The following is an 18,298-nucleotide window of genomic DNA, read 5'->3' on the forward strand; positions in this document are numbered from 1 at the left end:
GGCCCGTATGCTGAGAACGTTGGCGGCATTTGCAGCTTTTTGTGGTGTACGTTTCGTCGGCTGAATGGAACTTATGGTTTATACTTGGATAAATATTACTGACACGAGTGCGTATTCTGCACAATGCCTTCCTAAATCCTCAAAAACAACACAATGTTTTCTTTTATTCGTTAGGGTTACCATTTCCGTGGTGATGAGGAAAATTGTGGCCCCAGACAAAAGAGAATGGTAATTATTTATTATTATATAATAGTTATCAGTTTGACAACAAGGTTTTCAGAGCTCGATTACTTTGCTGATAAATATTATGCACTTACCATTTATTATTAAAAATTGGTTTTTGTATGAATTTTGAAAAAGTATGTGCAGGTTATGCTAATTAATTAATTGACCAAGAATTAGGGCAAAGAAACAGTTCATAACATACTCATTTGATGAAACTCTTGATATACAGTACCATCAAGAATTTCAATTAATATTATTATTAATTAAGCTTGCAACTGGAAATGAGCAAACCCATTGCTACTTTACTGTGACAGTCTTGCTTCACACTGGTAAAGGCAGACAGACGGTGGTTTCAACCTAATGAAGTACCAATATGTTGAAGACACTACAAGGCATGGTCTAGATAAGATAAAAATGGCTACTTGCTTTTGATAAGGGACCAACAGAAACATTTTTGAAACTTTGGCTAAGATCATGTATTCGGTTTAAAACAGTATATATTGTATTTGGCTATTCTATACTTCAATTTTGGCATTAAAAAGAAATTTACCATATTTATTATCAACAACATTGGCCTCTAAGTGCCCCTTGTAGCCACGATTTGGAGCCACTTTGTCAAATTTGACTGATTCTTATACACTTATAGTACAAAGCAGGTTTAAGCTTTCCCACTGTGTTTTCTGTAGGCATGTATCTACAGTGCATGTATCTACAGTAACAAGGATTGTAACAAGGATGTAGAAACGATACAATATGGAAACTAACTAGTTGTTGTGACTCTGGTAAGTACATCGTTGAGTTAATACCTATGCACATGTACAGTGCCAGGTACTGAGATGTTTGTGAAACGATTGTGCCGATTGTGCGTCTGAGCACACCCAACTTTTCTTAAATTAATCACAGGAGTAGGAACTGTGAAACCTGCGGGCCAATAGTCTGGCATAATAAGCAGATAGTGAGAGGAGGAGAGTGGTTTGCTATGTGAGATTAGTGTGGCAAGGCTAGTCTCGTGCAGCCATGCAGCCTATCCCCTTTTCAACATTCTCCCCTTTTTGAATTTCTTTCCCCTGCCAAAAAGGGAGGGGATTTTTAGTAGTCTTTTTTTCCTTACTGCACCTCCAAATTGAACATAAAGCATAACTTTTTTGCACAAGATTATAATGTTTAGTGGCCCTACAACCTTCAAATGTTTTACATCTATGTTAACTACAGAAATTTACTTTAATAGAAAACAGACTTCTCAACAAATCCTGTGGTATGCATGGGCTTACTTGTATTGCTGGAAAGGTCTGGCCTGCTGAGGCATGCAATGTAACTTTTGTCAACATTCTTACACAAACACGTCAAGTGCAACCATACCACTACTATATATTAACTAGCAGGACCCGCCCTATGGGTGGTGTGTTTGATAAATTTGCATGCAGCACAATGTATTGCATTCAATGGAATAAAACAATATGGTTTTAGTAGACAGTGCCATCCACATGCCTTCTATTGTGACCACAACCTGTTGCATCATTAGGAACTGATGATGTAATAATACATGTGGTTTCTATATCTATTGCAATAGCCATTCGTGTATTGAATTTTTATTCTTCTCCATATTTGCAGTGGTAGGAATCACATTTCGTGCAGTCTAAGTTACTAGAATAAAAATATGTTTTCATTTAGTTCATAGCCGCTCTACACAGGTACAGGAGTTTTTCTTATTTCTGTCATGAGCAATTGCATCTTGACCTTGTTTATATCTTCCGATAGCTTTTCCAAGTACATCTGCATGTGCTCGACTGTGTGACTAATATCTTGTCCTGTTGAGAGTGTGAACACATCTGAGTCAAGTTGGTCTGTTGAGCACCCACTGTCAGAACTCGTCGTGTTTCTACTGTAAGCTGCTCGAGACTCCCTCTTTATAGATTGTATCTCCTATAGAAAGTGAAGTAAATAAATAAACAAATAAATAAATAAATAAACAAATAAATAAACAAACAAACAAACAAACAAATAAATAACAAATAAATAAATAACAAATAAATAAATAAAAAATAAATAATTAATTAAACAAATAAATAAACAAATAAATAAACAAATAAATAAACAAATAAATAAACAAATAAATAAACAAATAATAAACAAATAAATAAACAAATAAATAAACAAATAACAAACAAATAAACAAACAAATAAATAAATAAATAGAAAATAAATAAATAATTAAACAAACAAATAAAAAAATAAATAAACAAATAAATAAACAAATAAAAAAAATAAACAAATAAATAAACAAATAAATAAATAAATAAATACATAAATAAATAAATATGTAAACAAATAAATAAATAAATAAATATGTAAACAAATAAATAAATAAATAAAGTAGAAAGGCAGTAATGCATAGTGGCAACTAAGGTAGTCAGCCAGTTTACTGTATGTTCATAGTCAATGAAGGTCATGCATATTGTTGGTTCGATATTTTAGTATATAAAGTACAGACTGTAGGTACCTGAATTAGTTTGTCTTGTAGACGTTCTAGTTTCTTCTTAGTGACTGGTTCTGATTGCTTCCTTTTTTTGATTTCTGACTGGTATGCTTCCCACAGAGATAGATTGCTGTTGATACTTGATGCAAGGGGATCATCACTTACTTCGCTTTCGATGTTATGAATTTTCTATAACATAAAATGTTTATTACAAAGCTGATATAAACCTGTTGTGTGATCTGTGTCCTTGTTGCATTTTCCCTGTTAGATTTAATTTATATTTATTGCGTTTGCCATTTATTTATTAGCAATGCAAATCATGATGTCGTATGTTTGTCTGCAGGCTTGTAAACTGTTGTTTGTATTACTTTTTATGATCACGTTGATTTAAGTAAAACTATCTAAAAAATTTAGAACAAAACGTTTAGAAGTGTTAGAGAACTGAAGTTTGTAGTTTGCAGTTTCATAGTTTATAAGAAATAAAACAACCTGTTAGTGTATTGGCTTGTCATTTACTGCACTTAATTACCCTATTGCTCCTAATGTTCTTCAAGACTAATTCTTTCGAGACTCCAAAATAATTTAGAATTTTTTATGAATCCTAATTTCTTTGAGATTTTAATGTGCAATATTAGTAATTTTCTGATTTAAAATTATTTGTGTATTTATTCTCTCAACTGATTCCATTCTCTAAACATTTCTAGTTGGCATCTTGAGCTGCACATGTCCGTCCAGTGGCCATTTTTGACAATGTTTCATATGCGCACACAAAAACCAAAAACCCAGACAACCAGCAATTTTCAAAACCAGAATATTAGTTTTCTTTTATCCTATTAGTTTTTAAGGCAAAATTTTTGAAAAGATTATTACTCGAAAAACATTAGGAGCATTAGGGTATTTAGGTTAGTGATCAAGTGTAACCTATAGAAAACAATCCAGGTCTAACAACTGAGCATGGCTGTATGCTGTTAACTAATGTTTTTACTGCGTGCAGTTATGTTCATCTGCAGTCACAGTTTTATATTGTCTCTGTATTTCATCATCTGTCTGTTGTTTGTAAACTCGCTGCGTATGTTGTATCTTACTCTTGTACAGTGACATAGTGGACATAACGTTATCAAGTATCCCAAAGTCATTGCTACGTAATACGGAATGTTGAATGGTGGTTGTACGGATGGTACTGTTACTGTCTCCCAGATCACTTCTGCCTGTGTGAACTTCCACTCCAAGTCAGCGTTGTCCTATGAAGCAGCAACGGTTAGTAATTTGCTTAATACCAAAAAGTATCATTCAATTGATTATACTTGAACTTTATCAAAGATGTTTGTGATCATGGCAACCTTAAAAACAAAAATAAAGCATTTTGTATGTATGTATGTATGCAATATATTGGTTAGCTGTGTACCAGCATATTAGTGAGTATAATGATTGCTGATACGAGCCACATGGCAAGAAGAAATTGCCCTATAGTTGTCTCGATTTTGTTGTATGACTTGTAGTCGTCTGTCTCAATCAAGCCAAATGTAGCCCACACGAGGTTAACAGCAGACTTGATAACACTGAACACATTTATTGAAATTGATTTCAACATAGCAACATATGGGTGCGTACACAGAAAAGCATAATTTCATTAACAACATCAATTAGGTAATAATCAAAATTAACAATTTTATAGATATACATACATATTAAAGGGTTGATACAACAGTGAAGCATATGACATTGTCAATTCAAGAAAAGTCAAGGATGAATGAGCATTGGTGTTTTTAGAAAAAAATTACACAATTTTTCTTACAAAATATTTATAGTGAAAGGGACTTTACATTGTGAAATGTCTGATAATGTGGTGGTTTATGAGCAACTTGATTGTTGTTTACTATGTTGTGATAGGTAGCAGACATACATGTACCTACATACTGTACTACCTGTACTTTGCATGCATACAGATACCAGTATGCACACATTTTATTGAGCACAAATGCCCACACGGCTTATAAATAAAAAAATTAATAAATAAACAAATACTCGTGGTAAATAATAAATGTGTAGATACATATATGTAATGAATACTAAGTAAACTATATAATAAATAATTAGTAAATTGTATAATGAATACTAAATTATTTTTAGCAGTTAAATGTCGTTTATCATATTTTCTTAAATTATCTAATAAATTATGGTATACATAATTGCAAACAGTGACAATGAAAAACAATACTTTGATAATTTTGTTTGCTAAAAGCATGACTCTTTGATTGAGAGCTCATTTTCTGTTGCTGGATAGATTTTTGTAGATGTGTGTGTGTGTGTGTGTGTGTGTGTGTGTGTGTGTGTGTGTGTGTGTGTGTGTGTGTGTGTGTGTGTGTGTGTATGCGTGCATCTAAAATATCTTGATAATTTTTAATAAATCTGCACTAATACGAGTTATACATAGATATCATATGTATGTACGTGCACTTCCTACATACATGCATCATACACATTACATTATATTATGTCTACTTACTCAGCTGCAACAGCAGGTCGTAGAGGTGGGTCAGCTAATTCCATTGCATACTGTATGCATCCAGTAATCGCAGCAGGCGGACTTAGTGCGTTCTGTATAAATGGCTTTGTTGTATTGGATTGATGTAAGCAGTCGTGGACAATATCAAGACTTAGACTATACGAGTTTGCTGCATAGACGTTCGTCAGTGCGACAGCAAATGCGATGAGAAAGACAAGTAGAATGAAAATGAATGATGTAGTGGCTGCGGTGATTTTTCTGAATGAAGTCAAAATCGGTCCAATGCTGTAAATGATTTGAAGATATCCAAGAACACGAAGAACAGCCAATAGGCTGCCCAGAGCATAGGCAAGGGAGGCCACTCGGTGACTCAGAGATATCGAATCAATTGTATCTCTGAGGTCGGTATCATGATAGACAATCTTGTTATGAAATCTGATTGTGTAGTTGATAGCAAATAACACAATCACGGATATATCCATTAGATTCTTGACTTTGCAAAAGTAGGTGGCTGGTCCACTGCTCGTTAGCTTACACACTCCATTGAGCAGAAATCCGGCTAGGAAAACAGTCATAACATAATCCGATACAAGAAAGTGTCGAGGATCACGAAGTCCAGCTGTGCTGACCGAGTCATACATTATGACAGACACAAAGGCTAAATACACGAGTGTCGTAGTCGCGTATCTAGCAATGGAAGGAGTACACACGAACAGTCGTCTCCATACTAGTTTCCGAAAATCTCTACCATACAGCACTGCTGCAATGGGGATAACAAACGGTGCTAGTGTCAGCTTGATACAATACACTGATATCAGCCAGATAGCATAAAGAAGGGTTTGAAATGAGAAGCTCCTTGACCCGCACCACTGCAGAGCTAAATAATCCTGCATTTTTGTATGTCCAATCACCTGTATGTACAAGCATCATTACATACTGCACTGAGAGAATTGTATGAGCTGATATATGAGATATACCTTTTTCTGATTTTTGTCTAAGGCAGTAGCTAGTAGCTTGTCTGTTATTATTAGAGGTTGTTGAGTGTGATTGGTGGCTGCATCGAGCATTGTTACTGCTATGTCTTCCATCTCGTCTCTGAAATTGTAGTACAAAACGGCTTTCATGGGGTTAAAACGTGCAAGATTACAAAAGATGCCACTCAACGTCATGGCGGTTACAATTGGATCGGGAGATTCGAATATGACGTCTGTGCTACACAGCGTTGACAGATGACTTGCATCGATACCCAGTTGATGGAGCTTCTTAGAGCTGGGCAAGACTGCACCCGATCTGACAAGTGAGATGATGTTTGATTTATCGTTGATCTTTAGAGATATGAGCAATGGCGTTTCGTGGTGTTTGTTCAATAGATTGACTTTGGCTCCGAACTGTATGAGCATGTCGATACAAGAGGAGTTAGTAGGTGACAAAACGTAGCTGCAATAGTGGAGTGGTGTATTGCCACTTTGATCTGTTGCGTTGGGATCCAGTCCTAGTTCATGTGCTATTTGTAACATTTCTAATGATTGATTAGATGCCGCGACATGCATCAGTGTTGCTTGCCTTTGGTCACGAACCTCAACGTTGACATTGTGTGTCAACATTATTTGAACTTTCTTTATTGTTTCTCTAGAAGATCCGGCTGCTGCGAGAAGTGCGAAATTGTATGGAGTGTTTCTACTCTTTGTTTGAGGAAAGAGTTTCAGAACTGCCTGCAAAAGCAATGAGTGAGCTGTGTGTGTGTGTGTGTGTGTGTGTGTGTGTGTGTGTGTGTGTGTGTGTGTGTGTGTGTGTGTGTGTGTTTGTCTGTCTGTCTGTCGAAGTTGTCTAAGTGCAATTTTGATGATTTTCTGTATGGTAAAGACGTTCAACATTTCGTTCATTGACTGTTATTGTTATGCATACATAAAGTTAGCGATTGTTATTGGTAGAGTAAGAGTTCTAATATAACAATCTGTCTGTCTGTCTGTCTGTCTCTGTCTGTCTGTCTGTCTGTCTGTCAATAGTATTATATTTTCATAAATCAGAACTATTACAGGCTAAATCAAACTAAGCAAAGCACGATACACTACAGTTGACCCTAGCAGGGTCTTACAATGATAACTAGTGAACAAAAAACTGAACAGTGTCTGTCTGTCTTCTTGATAACGTGGATGGACATCACAACGTGCACGGCCACCATAGGAGACGCCTAGTGTCTGTCTGTCTGTGTCTGTCTGTCTGTCTGTCTGTCTGTGCCTGTCTGTCTGTGCCTGTCTGTCTGTCTGTCTGTCTGTCTGTCTGTTTTCTTTCTGTCTGTTTGTCTGTCTGTCTGTTTTCTTTGTCTGTTTGTCTGTCTGTCTGTCTGTCTGTTTGTCTGTCTATCTGTCTGTCTGTCTGTCTGTCTGCCTGCCTGCCTGCCTGTGTGTGTGTGTGTGTGTGTGTGTGTGTGTGTGTGTGTGTGTGTGTGTGTGTGTGTGTGTGTGTGTGTGTGTGTGTGTGTGTGTGTGTGTTACCTCGAGAGCTAGTGCCGAACCATCAGATGCTGCATATTTCAACATAGATATCTTGTTCCTACTGATCACATCAGGCTGACATTGCTTCACCACATCTAGCAGTTCCTTTACGTCAGTATGTCGTTCAAGAAGTAGCTTCAAAGCATCCGGACAATCACATTTACCAGTAGACTGATTACGTACCTCAAGATCACAACCCAATTCCAGCAGAATGGTGAGAAACTGTGGATCGACGGAGCATTGAGTAGATAGCTGCAATAGTTGAGACACCGAATTACAAAGTATACAAATCGATGACCTAATGTTGCTCTACCACGTGACATAGTACAGTTTGTCCCATGTTGTCGGGTTTGTTCACATTTTTAGTCTTTCGACCAATGACTAAAATCATCTGAACTGGTGCCTTGTGTTTCACAGCAGCATAGAATAGTGTCTCTCCCATCTCGTTCACTGAGTCCAAGTCTATCCCTGAGTGCAGAAGGTCTCGAACAGCTTGAGGTTGAAACACATAATATGAGTACATCAGCTAACATTAAGGTAGGACGCAAAGTTTAATTTGATTAGTTAACCTTGAGTGACAGCGCGCTTTTGGTCGTTTTTGTTGCCTGTTCTACTGAGCAGTGACAACATGTGAGTCAACTTGTGTCCCGTCCATGTTTGGTAAGGTTGTGGAGCTGGCCTTTGTCTCATTGCTTGCAACTCTTGCATGTACAAAGCTTCATTCTCGAGTAGGGACGCTTTAGAGTTGTCGTCTAGCACTTGTGTCGATTGGCCTGCAAGAGAGCATTTGTTTCTGGCGGAACGGTCCGGTCTGTTGTCGTCATCGTTGTCTTTCAGTCGCTCTGTCATGGTTCGGCCTTCGTGTGTGTACTGAACACACAGTGGTCGTCCGGGTAGCTACACTACGCGTGGGCTTTTGACGAGCTTTAGCATATCACACGTATAGTCAACTATGTCTCACCCAGCCAGCCCATGGACTTTTCAGTGAGGAGATAGCATGTACATGAGTAGATACCGTAGACACTATCAGACACTGACAGTAATGCAGATACCATACTTTGAGGTGCATTGACCACTTCATGTGGATCATGGATTGCGTTTTGGATTCTATACTTAGTTGCACGGTTTTAAATAATTAATAGACTCACATGTAGCTACTACATTTAGTAAAGAGACCGCTAGCTACTGACAGTGTCCGTTCCACATTAGGATAGGCTCGAAAGTGAATAATGAGCATAGGTCACGGTAGGTGCTTAATTAAAAATTATTTTTAATTTTTAATTAATCTATATAGGTATAAAGAAAGCCCTCTGTCTGTCTGTCTGTCAACGCAAAACGACAAGATCGGTTGACGGATCGGTCTGAAAATCCTACTAACGAGGTAACTTTTGACGGAAAACAGCATGGGATATGATTTTGAAGTCCGACTCAATTGGGTCGCATTTGAGGCTAGACTGCAGTTGCGCGCGAATTTTTCTACAACAGCGCATTGGATCTCCATCAAATTTTAAATTCCTATTTCTGACCTTAAACGGTACGCACGAAGTGTGTCGTTTATTACCGGCGATATCGTTAAGAGCAAGATATTTGACTATATCCGGGTCTTTGAAAATACGCTTACCTTCGTTTGTCCGTGTACATGTGTACTGTGTGCGCGTCGAATAGTCGCCACGTTCGCTACACCTGTTTTCTACAACGGCAAAAATGTCTTCGAAATGACGACATCCAACGGGACTATCGAAATGGTTGCAAGATAAGGCGTGACTGGTAATATTGCATACGGGGAACCGATTAATCCGTCAAGCCACTCTTCTAGTGCTGGCGTTTCTCTCCAAATTCTGATTGCATTTGCACCGAATTCAATTAACCTACATGTTTCCAGTACAAGACACTCGGGTAGATTTTCATTTGTCTTCAAAGGAATATTAATTAATTAGCTAAAAATCAATTAATGTAATTAGCCCGGGCGAAGAACGGGTTACTCAGCACAAAACCGCAAGATTTAATTGCTGCAATTTGGTATGTTACTACAGCAACTGTAATTAGCCAGTTAATACATTTTTAGTTATACTATTATAATTATGCATGTACAGTATACCTCAGCTCCAGGATTGACGTGTACACTGTACTAGAATTACGTTACCACGCTTCACCGATTGTACAGTGAATGTTTAATTAGTGTGCGGATGTCTTCTTATTTTTCGCTTTCTTAACCTTTTTGTAATTTTTTCTAGTACAGAGGCCAGATACCTTAGATTACCTCGTCCCATTCTCTATTCTAATTAGACAAAAATGCAACGCCATACGATTTCTAATCATACCGAGATCTTCTCGAAGGCTTAAACAACAGCGGAAATATTGCAGATTTGCGAAGCATAGCGTGGAACAGACAGTAGGAGAATTACACTGTTTCCTAGACTAGCAGCCCACGTAGTTTTAGTTCTGATGTGTGTTAATACATGTAGCACTGTTCTTTCTAATTTGTGTAACGTGGGGGTATAGCTCAGTGGTAGAGCATTCGACTGCAGATCGAGAGGTCCCCGGTTCAAATCCGGGTGCCCCCTCTTTTCTTACACGGAGTTCACACTTTTGTTTAGACGTTTTTCTTTTCTTTCGTTTACCAACAAATAGAAAAAACTATTTTTGTCGAAAAGGACTATTCCGTATCACCACCTACACATGCGAGAAAGCCTAGCAAAACAGTCCCGCAAAAATGTACCTTCTAGCACCAGCTTGTGGTTAAGCGTGTGATGTACGGGCGTGTGAGAAGAGGACTGGGTAACATTGTGACTATTTGTGTACCCTGTATCTACGCACCTATTCCTCGACGGTCTGGACTCCGCGGCATTTGGTCTTGCGATAGGAGCGTGCGCTATGCCGTTGTGTCCTCATTGCGACAGTCAAACGTTTGATGTGACCGACGGCTTGTTCTTCTGTAGTCAGTGCGGCACGCAGTCGCAGGTAAGCCTGCCTTTCTTCTCTTCATTCCCACCATCACGTCGCTTCTTCATTCGATGATTTTGTCTTCTCTGTTTGCTGGCAGGACGTGCGACAAGAAGAAGACTACAATTATGGACTGACCACGTTGTCTGTAGGTCGTTCATCTCGATTTGCCTCAAAGAAATCTAAAAAACATACCAAAAATGGTAAAACTTGAGTTGCTTGCATGTTTTCAACCATCAATTATCAAGATTATGGGCGTATTCGATTGACACTTTCTGGAAAAAGTAAAGAAAGACGAGAAAGGGAAAGCCAATTTAAAATTAACACAATAGAACAGCAAGTTGTTGGAAAAGGGACAAGTGACATGCATTGCGCATGCGCAAATAATGATGCAAATGTCTGTTGCATTGGATGTTGATACGTTATGTTTACATGCGACATAAAAGCGAATGAGTGAAAGCGTTGTAGAATCACTTCAATTATAGCTTTCCTTCCACACTTTTTGGGACTCGGCCATCTTTACTCCACCACCTGGTAGTTAGAAGCTTTGAATTTTTGCTCCTACAGACAGACAGACACAGTGACAGACAGACAGATACAGTGACAGACAGACAGACAGACAGACAGACAGACAGTATAGTGGTGACTCAGTTGGTGCCATTAGTAACTCTGGTAGCTTATTGTCAACTGCTTGACTCTTAGTTGTACTTTATAGGGATCTCTTTGGTCCTAGTTCTCTTAGAACTTGCTGATTTTTAGCGTAGACTGTAATAGTGTTTTGTATAAAAAATATATGTATTGATAAACAGACAAACAGACAGGCAGATACAGTGACAGACAGACAGACAGACAGGATAGTGGTGACTCAGTTGGTGCCATTAGTAACTCTGGTAGCTTATTGTCAACCGCTTGACTCTTAGTTGTACTTTATAGGGACCTCTTTGGTCCTAGTTCTCTTAGAACTTGCTGATTTTTAGCGTAGACTGTAATAGTGTTTTGTATAAGAAATATATGTATTGACAGACAGACAAACAGACAGACAGATACATTGACAGACTGACTGGCTGATGGACATACATACATATGTAGAATATTTCCAATATTGGCTCTTCTGGACTGCAGTTATGCATTGAGTTTCCTTACTGTTTATACTTTGTTGGTTCCTCCCCCAGGACTATAAATCATGTGATGCTGTTTCCCAACTTCCTTTCCAGTTTAGAGAGTAGAAACAATGGAGAGCCTTTCCAAGCTTTTCGGGAAGAGACTACCCCAGGTGAACACCCTAAGTCTAGTTTCTCACCGGAAGTATGATGGCAGAGATGGTCTGGTCACGCAAGATTACCCTAACTCACCTTTCTACTCTTTTGTTTCTTGGAATAGTGCTAATCAAATGTGCCCTCTATCTACAGTAAATAAAAATTTGGAGAAAACGGAAGATTTGATTCGATATTGGTGGTCTGTGGTTTGTTTTTATAGAGACGAAGCGTTGTACTGTGTGGGAGTGGAATGAAGCATTTCAGTGGCTCTTGAAGAAGCAGGTCGAGGCTCTTATAGGCATGGGTTTCGATAGGAAACTAAAGGTCAGTCAACATGCAATCAACATGTACAGTAAGAATTGTGATATAATATTGTAATGCATTCTATGTGTCAAGTTTTAAGTGTGATGAGTGATTGTTCTTATTTATATAACAAGAGGTATACAGTCAGACCTTGGTCAGTGTGGAAAATAGGGAATTGTTTTGGCTCGGACAGACTGAGTCTAGGTAGGACATTCTTGTATGGTGTTGCATGTCTAATTAAGTGCCTCCCTTACTGCAGCCGTGTTGCATGTAATTTTTTACAACCAACTTCCAAGGGAGAAATGGTGTTAAAGGCAGCTGAGGTTTTTTTCTGGATAAAGCATGCTAGGAGGCACGTAAGTTCATGAAATTAACAGTTACACCATTGGAAAGGCCATCACGTGCTAAGAGACAAGGTTTACACTATCATATATGTGTACGGGTGGATGTTTTGTCTAAACATATTCCAACATTGGTGCAGTATTTGGTCAGACAAACAACACATTTGGTGGGACATTGTCCTTTGTCCTACCGTTATTTTCCACACTGTTGGTATTCTGACTGTGTTTGTCCCACAGATTTCTGTCGGACTAACACGATTGTTGGATTATTGGTAACAAATAGACACTGTCACAGTGACCATGTAAATTGGTTTCACGTGTACCTTGTCAGAAAGCGAGGATTATCGGTGTCAGAATAACGAGGACTGACTGTGTTTTTGTGTTCAATACCTCATAATAATGGGGACGATAGTGTTGTCAATTAATTAATTAGTTATTGATTTTGATGTTTATTTGCTTATAGTAACTTTACTTGTAGGAAGCTGTCGCTCAGCTGTGGTTTGCTTATCTTCGCAAGCTGAACATTGCCTTCACAGACAGCCCAGAGACCGAAGTACGACGACTGTTTGCCAACATTTCAAAGAAGAAGTTGAGTGAGCATCAGGAGAGACTCACTCGAAGAGCACATCGGAAATCAAAGATAACAAGTCTATCTCAATCCGCGTTGTATTCAGACAGCAGCGACGAAGAAACGACATCACAGCAAACGACACAACCAGCAAAGAAACCTCGAGTTACATTTAGTGATGCTGTCAAACAGTCTGATGCCTCATCTCAAAAGAAGCAACCGTGTAGTTCTTCTGAGTCCGAAGTCTCCGATAGAGAACCGTTGACTCCATATGAATGTTCAGACACAGAATGCCCATCGGGGGACGATGCAGCAGTAGATATGGAGATTCCAGTGGCGTTGCGCGATGCCATGAAGGACGGCTTGAACAAAACATACAAAGTCTTTGGTTGTAATCGTTCAGAATTGTATGCGATGTGTGCCGATGTTCCTGTTGTTGTTTGCTATGTGGCCTTGCTGAGTCTAGGACAGACGGTCGTCGAGATTGATATCGTGCGATGGTTACGGTCGCAGAAACTTCCTTATCTTGATATGATGTCGTGCCTGCCACAGCACATGCAAGTATCTGTGCGTGGAGTGGCTGCTGTTTTTAAGCCTTATGTATGCGTTTGACTGTGCTATATGTGATTAATGTGACTGTGGAGACGTGCTGTGTTTGTAGGTAGCATTGGAGCCTGTGGATTTGGGGAGAGCCGTCAAGCGGTTGATTCTTGGGTTGAATGTACCGCGTTCTTGTTTTCCGTCTGTTGATTGTGAAGCCGTCTGTCACCGATTTGCCTCAGAACTGCTTTTGCCAGGTGAGACAGCGAATGCAAGTCAGAACAAATGAAATGAAAGTAGAAAGTTTGACTTATAGCCAACTTACATGCTACAGTGTGTGTGTGTGTGTGTGTGTGTGTGTGTGTGTGTGTGTGTGTGTTTGTGCATGTGTGTGTGTGTGTGTGTGTGTGTGTGTGTGCTTGTCTTTGCATTGTGTGTTTGCCTGTAAATATGATATCAATTGAACGGCTTAATACAGAAAATGAAAGTTATAGTTTCGGACAAGTTCAAAAATGGGCAGTCTGGGTCAAGTAACTTCTGAGATAATAAATATTTACATTTTGACGTGTTCCATTTCTTTCACACGGGTTGTGCAACTCCATCATCTAGTCACATTATCAGCATACGTATAGTAGACAACCATTTTCACTCTTTAGTCAGTCATGCAGGAAGCAACTAAAACATGCTTTAGCAACAACATTTGGAGATCAATATGGACACACACACACACACACACACACACACACACACACACACACACACACACACACACACACACACACACACTAAACCCTAAACCGCCCATCCACATGAATGATGGCAAGCGTAAAAAGTGTATACATATATAGCAGAACTAAGTTAGAAACAAAGTCACTATCATTGTTTGTCAGGTCTGATGACATTTATGTCTCTTCTTATCACTCTCTCTCTCTCTTGTGAAGAAGCGATTGCATTTTTTCACACTTGACTGCTCCAATTCTCATTCGTGAGGATCAGGGCGACTTTTTCCTTTGTAGCAATTATGTCTTGTTTTCCCTTGCTGTGACTTAAACGTTTGATTGCAGGTTGTGCATAGTAGAAGTTCTTGATCTTGATGAGTGCTTATGGAATTTACTTCGACACGTGCCTTTCTATTTCTGCACACACACACACACACACACACACACACACACACACACACACACACACACACACACACATGCACACACACACACACACATCTCGAACTGATTTGTGCATTTTGTTTGAGTTTGTTTCTTTGCAGAGCACGTTCGTAACATCATAAGTGGCTTGTTACGAATTCACACTCCTGACTGTATCTTGCCGTTCTTCTATTCCATTGGCAGTCTGGACTCTACTGGCGTCGGTGGGATGTGCATGGCGGTTGTTGTTATGGCGATGAGGATGTGCTACGGTCTCGACGGAGAGCGGGAATTCAAATGTCCATCGCAAGGTCAAAGCAGTGTGTGTGTATGTCCGTGTGTGTGTGTGTGTGTGTGTGTGTGTGTGTGTGTGTGTGTGTGTGTGTGTGTAGTGGTTACTAATCATGAGCTTCATGTTTCATTTAGTAGATCTCGATTTGGCATGGTGCGAGTGGCTGCAACTGTATTCGCAGCATCTAGTTAAACAGCATAGACTCTCAAGTCCAACCAAGTACGAACAGAAATCGAGAAATATCATGTGACACGTTCTCATTTTGTTCTGGTGTAATCAGCATTCTTGGCTTGGCTAAAGACTGTCGATTGTACTTGACGGCATGGGACTATCGAATACCAAAGCGACCACGTGGGATTGCAGATAATGCAGGTCAGGGTTTAGTTAATATCAACTACAAATAATATATAAATGTGTATGTAAATAATACACAAATAGGTAAACTATGAGAATATAGTTACTATATATAATATAAAATATATTTAGCTGTGATGTTGTGCTTCCGTGCATTTAATGGCCCCGTGCCTGTAAAAGTGACGATTACCAAAATCAGAGTCAGTCTTTCTGGTAGTCTGCAGTGGCATGGCAGTATGGACTTGAGTTATGCTGTGTATAACACAGGGATCCTAGGAATGGTAAGACACCATAGGTGTGTAGTCTCGCATAGGTGTGTAGTCTCGCATAGCCAGACCCTCTCCGCCATCATACTTCCTGCGGGATAAGTGTGTGTGTGTGTGTGTGTGTGTGTGTGTGTGTGTGTGTGTGTGTGTGTGTGTGTGTGTGTGTGTGTGTGTGTGTGTGTGTGTGCCAAAGAGGAATACCATGCTTCACAGTTGCTACAAACCATCCACAAAAATTTCCAGGTACCTACAGTACTGCTATACTTACTTGACTCTGAGTGTGTAACAATCATAGTCAGGAGAATATAAATCATTTATTAATATCAATTACTTATGTGCAGCAAAACGTGTACCTCGTTGTGCTGAGATTTTTCGAAAGCTCAGTGAGGTATGTAAACCTCAGCGTACCGAGAAGGAACAAGATGCAACATGCAGATCTGAAATGAAAAGAAATTTGAAGCCCGACGTTGATCCTCCAGCAAGTCGATATCATCAACTCAGATTACAGAGGGTAGCCATTCATCCGGGCTGCAAAGACATTGCCGACTCTTACCGTCTATTTCTCAGCATCTGCGCAAGCCTAATCGAAATCAGGAAAGAGGCTCTTCATTCTGACGTTGCTGTGCAAGAACAGTTGTACATCACACACTTTGAAAATGATCCGAAGCTGAAGAGAAAACGTTTCCGATCGGAATCGTTTACATATTCGTTTTCTTGACCTGAGTGCATCTGCTATTACAGCAGCAGCATCTGGATTGAGGATTAACATTGATGTTGACGTGTTTATTGATCAGCCAGCTATGAAAGTTGTGCATCTGCTGCTATATACAGTAGTACACTAGACTATTGTATTGGAGGGATGCATACACTAGACTATTGTATTGGAGGGATGCATACACTAGACTATTGTATTGGAGTGATGCATCTCACAATACATTAGACTATTGTATTGGAGGGATGCATCTCACAATACACTAGACTATTGTATACCTGGCCACATGGTCAATGATTCTTATAATGCTTGTAATCTGCAAGACGACTACCGTACAAGGCACTGATAGCGAGAGTTCTATCGATGATTGTAAACCTATCTATAGACGAAATTAAAGAAAGCAATTGGAGTGAGAGGATAACAGCGAGTACAGAGGCTTTGTCTACACGAAGAGCATGAAAATGTTGTAAGCTGGTGCTGTAGTGATTTATGTATCAAATGATCCTCAGATATCAGGCACTTGAAATCACATGTTGTACTGATAGTTTTTTCGTTGTTAGATGTATTGGTATTACGATGTGAGTTAGAGTAAATGTCAGGTGCATTCATTGTATGACGACTATGGTATTGGACTTGACAAGACATACACTCACTACTGTACATGTCACATAGCCTGCTTCTATCGATTGAAGTGGTGTGGGTTGTGGTGTGTGTGTGTGTGTGTGTGTGTGTGTGTGTGTGTGTGTGCGTGTGTGTGTGTGTGTGTGTGTGTGTGTGTGTGTGTGTGTGTGTGTGTAATAGACAAATGTTATTTACACTTCATCCAACAGCCAGTTGCGTTATAGGCTGCAATCAGTTGTGCTCAAAATGACTACAGAAATTGAGTGCATGAACTGTAGTAAGTATATTATTATATTCATCAATCATCTCTTCACTAAACTATTCTTAGTGAAGGTTGTTTTCATATCTTGTCTGGACTGTTGCAGATTGATACTTAAATTGCAGATTGATACTTAAACCCCGACCAAACACCTTGAAGCCGATCAAATCCATTCCTCCTGTTATCTCCCGATACCCAAGCCCTTAGGCCCTACCAACATATGGTCTCAGTTGCCATGCATCTAAACTCCATTGGCTTTACATTGACCGAGTTTTAAGAAGCGTGCATCAATGACTCCTTTGTTGTTGTCAAGTCTGATCGTGTTAGGTTCCTGATTGCATCATCACCTAGGTCTTGTTGGGTTTCTAAGGAGAGAGCAAGGTGTGCCCCTAATGGCTTGGGTGGCATATGCAAAGGTGACGTTGTTACTCGCAGCTAATTCATTAGATAAACCCAAGATGGTTAATGTGCGTCAGTGTAAGTGAGTTCTGACTTCAATAGTAACACAAACGGATACACTGAAATGATTCCTTGTGTACCCTATGCCACTTATTGGTATCAATATGGTTTCACTGGTGTATATCTACACATAATATTATTACATCAACATCTGGTCAAACTGATGTTATCAGCAATGATGCCGACCAGCTGTTTCATATGGTTTTAGGAGGCATAACAGCATGACCCTAAAGAATCACTACATCATACATACAGGTCGATACGTCTACCAACATTGTGGAAGAGGGAATCATTGTTATGTATGACCACTCAATATGTAGTTCCAATTGGTCAACATGAGTCATACTGTTGCCTTACTAATTATTGTAAGTGAACTAATGTAGAAGGTGAGACAGGGCAGAAACGTCACAATTCGTGGAAGGCACGATGCGAGTGCAATAGGAAGTAATTGAAGTTGCAATAACGAGATTGTACATTAAACCATTAGAGACACATTAGCATAAAGGCAAAGCTAATACAAGACAATAAAACACAAACATG

At 39.2% G+C, this 18,298-nt stretch overlaps 2 protein-coding genes, 1 long non-coding RNA gene and 1 other non-coding gene across 6 annotated transcripts; 3 read left to right on the top strand and 1 right to left on the bottom strand.

Moving 5' to 3' along the window:
- The first annotated feature begins 9 nt into the window (after positions 1-9).
- Positions 10-8,096, top strand: LOC134189983 (uncharacterized). Its single transcript, XR_009971561.1, has 7 exons — positions 10-107; positions 175-228; positions 3,797-3,958; positions 6,239-6,504; positions 6,578-6,630; positions 6,841-6,934; positions 7,750-8,096. It is a non-coding gene; the product is annotated as an uncharacterized LOC134189983 (long non-coding RNA).
- LOC134189982 (short transient receptor potential channel 7-like) lies at positions 1,320-6,376 on the bottom strand. The gene is made up of 7 exons (XM_062658384.1): positions 6,185-6,376; positions 5,208-6,118; positions 4,107-4,260; positions 4,006-4,041; positions 3,787-3,942; positions 2,726-2,890; positions 1,320-2,148 (listed from the first exon to the last, which is right to left on the bottom strand). Exons 1-7 carry the CDS (start codon positions 6,374-6,376, stop codon positions 1,909-1,911), a joined length of 1,854 nt encoding a protein of 617 aa, XP_062514368.1. The 3' UTR covers positions 1,320-1,908.
- A 2,098-nt stretch (positions 8,097-10,194) lies between the features above and the next one.
- Trnac-gca (transfer RNA cysteine (anticodon GCA)) lies at positions 10,195-10,266 on the top strand. Its single transcript has one exon. It is a non-coding gene; the product is annotated as a tRNA-Cys (tRNA).
- A 302-nt stretch (positions 10,267-10,568) lies between these two features.
- LOC134190130 (TATA box-binding protein-associated factor RNA polymerase I subunit B-like) lies at positions 10,569-17,035 on the top strand. 3 transcript variants are annotated; one of them, XM_062658555.1, is made up of 9 exons: positions 10,569-10,663; positions 10,746-10,848; positions 12,122-12,225; positions 13,024-13,713; positions 13,775-13,910; positions 14,918-15,106; positions 15,222-15,306; positions 15,368-15,459; positions 16,049-17,035. In XM_062658555.1, exons 1-9 carry the CDS (start codon positions 10,577-10,579, stop codon positions 16,423-16,425), a joined length of 1,863 nt encoding a protein of 620 aa, XP_062514539.1. In that variant the 5' UTR covers positions 10,569-10,576; the 3' UTR covers positions 16,426-17,035. The 3 variants fall into 3 exon arrangements, with proteins under 3 accessions (XP_062514539.1, XP_062514540.1, XP_062514541.1); XM_062658556.1 differs by having other exon boundaries at positions 15,225-15,306; XM_062658557.1 differs by lacking the exons at positions 10,569-10,663; positions 10,746-10,848 and adding an exon at positions 11,896-12,053.
- The last annotated feature ends 1,263 nt before the right edge of the window (positions 17,036-18,298 follow it).

This window comes from Corticium candelabrum, chromosome 14, assembly GCF_963422355.1.
Source record: "Corticium candelabrum chromosome 14, ooCorCand1.1, whole genome shotgun sequence".
NCBI classification, from domain to species: Eukaryota; Metazoa; Porifera; class Homoscleromorpha; order Homosclerophorida; family Plakinidae; genus Corticium; species Corticium candelabrum.

Bases quoted from the DNA above. Each gene is read 5' to 3' on its own strand.
- LOC134190130 (XM_062658555.1), top strand. From the start codon at position 10,577: ATGCCGTTGTGTCCTCATTGCGACAGTCAAACGTTTGATGTGACCGAC. The intron at 12,226-13,023 runs GTCAGTCAACAT...CTTTACTTGTAG, and splicing joins GTTTCGATAGGAAACTAAAG to GAAGCTGTCGCTCAGCTGTG. The intron at 15,460-16,048 runs GTCAGGGTTTAG...ACTTATGTGCAG, and splicing joins TGGGATTGCAGATAATGCAG to CAAAACGTGTACCTCGTTGT.
- LOC134189982 (XM_062658384.1), bottom strand. From the start codon at position 6,376: ATGACGTTGAGTGGCATCTTTTGTAATCTTGCACGTTTTAACCCCATG. The intron at 4,261-5,207 runs GTAAGTAGACAT...AAATGTGTTCAG, and splicing joins CGACCTGCTGTTGCAGCTGA to TGTTATCAAGTCTGCTGTTA. The intron at 2,149-2,725 runs GTACCTACAGTC...CACTTTCTATAG, and splicing joins TACAAGACAAACTAATTCAG to GAGATACAATCTATAAAGAG.